The sequence below is a fragment of the Brassica oleracea genome, unplaced genomic scaffold (assembly GCF_000695525.1).
Source record: "Brassica oleracea var. oleracea cultivar TO1000 unplaced genomic scaffold, BOL UnpScaffold04622, whole genome shotgun sequence".
NCBI classification, from domain to species: domain Eukaryota; kingdom Viridiplantae; phylum Streptophyta; class Magnoliopsida; order Brassicales; family Brassicaceae; genus Brassica; species Brassica oleracea.
In genome coordinates this window covers 1-755 of record NW_013621146.1, presented here as the reverse complement: position 1 = coordinate 755, position 755 = coordinate 1, and the positions used below count along the sequence as shown (strand labels likewise).

Here is a 755-nt window from a genome sequence, read left to right as displayed (position 1 = left end):
TTATTTTATTTTCTTTAAACATATATAACTAATTTATAATCATTTATGCTATACTAAGTCATAATATAATATTTCTTCATATTTTACATTAATAACCATTGTTTTTATATATCGTCTACAATTCTCTAATTACGTCTATTTGTTCAATTTTGTATATGATATCGAATATTCATCATAAATAGATGGTTTAAGATGCCAAAAAATTATTTACTTGGTGAATATAATACATCAAATATTACAAATACATCATTTAGTTAAATAAATAACCAAAAACCGAAAATTCATATCCGCGCGCCAGCGCGGATCAGAGTCTAGTTAATATTTATCGCTTAACTTTAATACACATAATAAAAGTAATCAGCGAAGTTCTTGAAAAACAGAAGTATATAGAATTTCGGTTTTATGAATACATACGTACGTTCATCGTAGCCTAGTTTAAACTATCAATATATGTGGCAAATGGCAATAAATGAATAAAAATCATAAAGAGAAAAGAACATTCTTAGTTGGATATTTTTAATTAATACTCTTTTTGCTATTGTTTCGTGTGAGAAAATCAAGCAAAACTTGGCTGTTGCATCTAGGGCATCTAGGGTTACTATCCAAAGACATGATGATGTACATGATGCAATTAGGGCAACCAACGACCACCATCGATTTAGCCACTCCTTCTCCACCTTCAGATTCCTCCGAACATAACGATGAAGATGTAAGGATAAGAAGAATATACGATGAAGATCTACCATTTACTGCAT

General features: G+C 29.3%; 1 protein-coding gene across 1 annotated transcript; it reads right to left on the bottom strand.

Annotated features, from left to right (window-relative positions):
* Positions 1 to 449: 449 nt before the first annotated feature.
* LOC106321991 lies at positions 450 to 747 on the bottom strand (the record flags this gene model as incomplete). The annotated part of the gene is made up of 1 exon (XM_013760197.1): positions 450 to 747. A coding segment is annotated over one exon (231 nt), but the record flags the coding sequence as incomplete, so codon positions are not given.
* Positions 748 to 755: the final 8 nt, after the last annotated feature.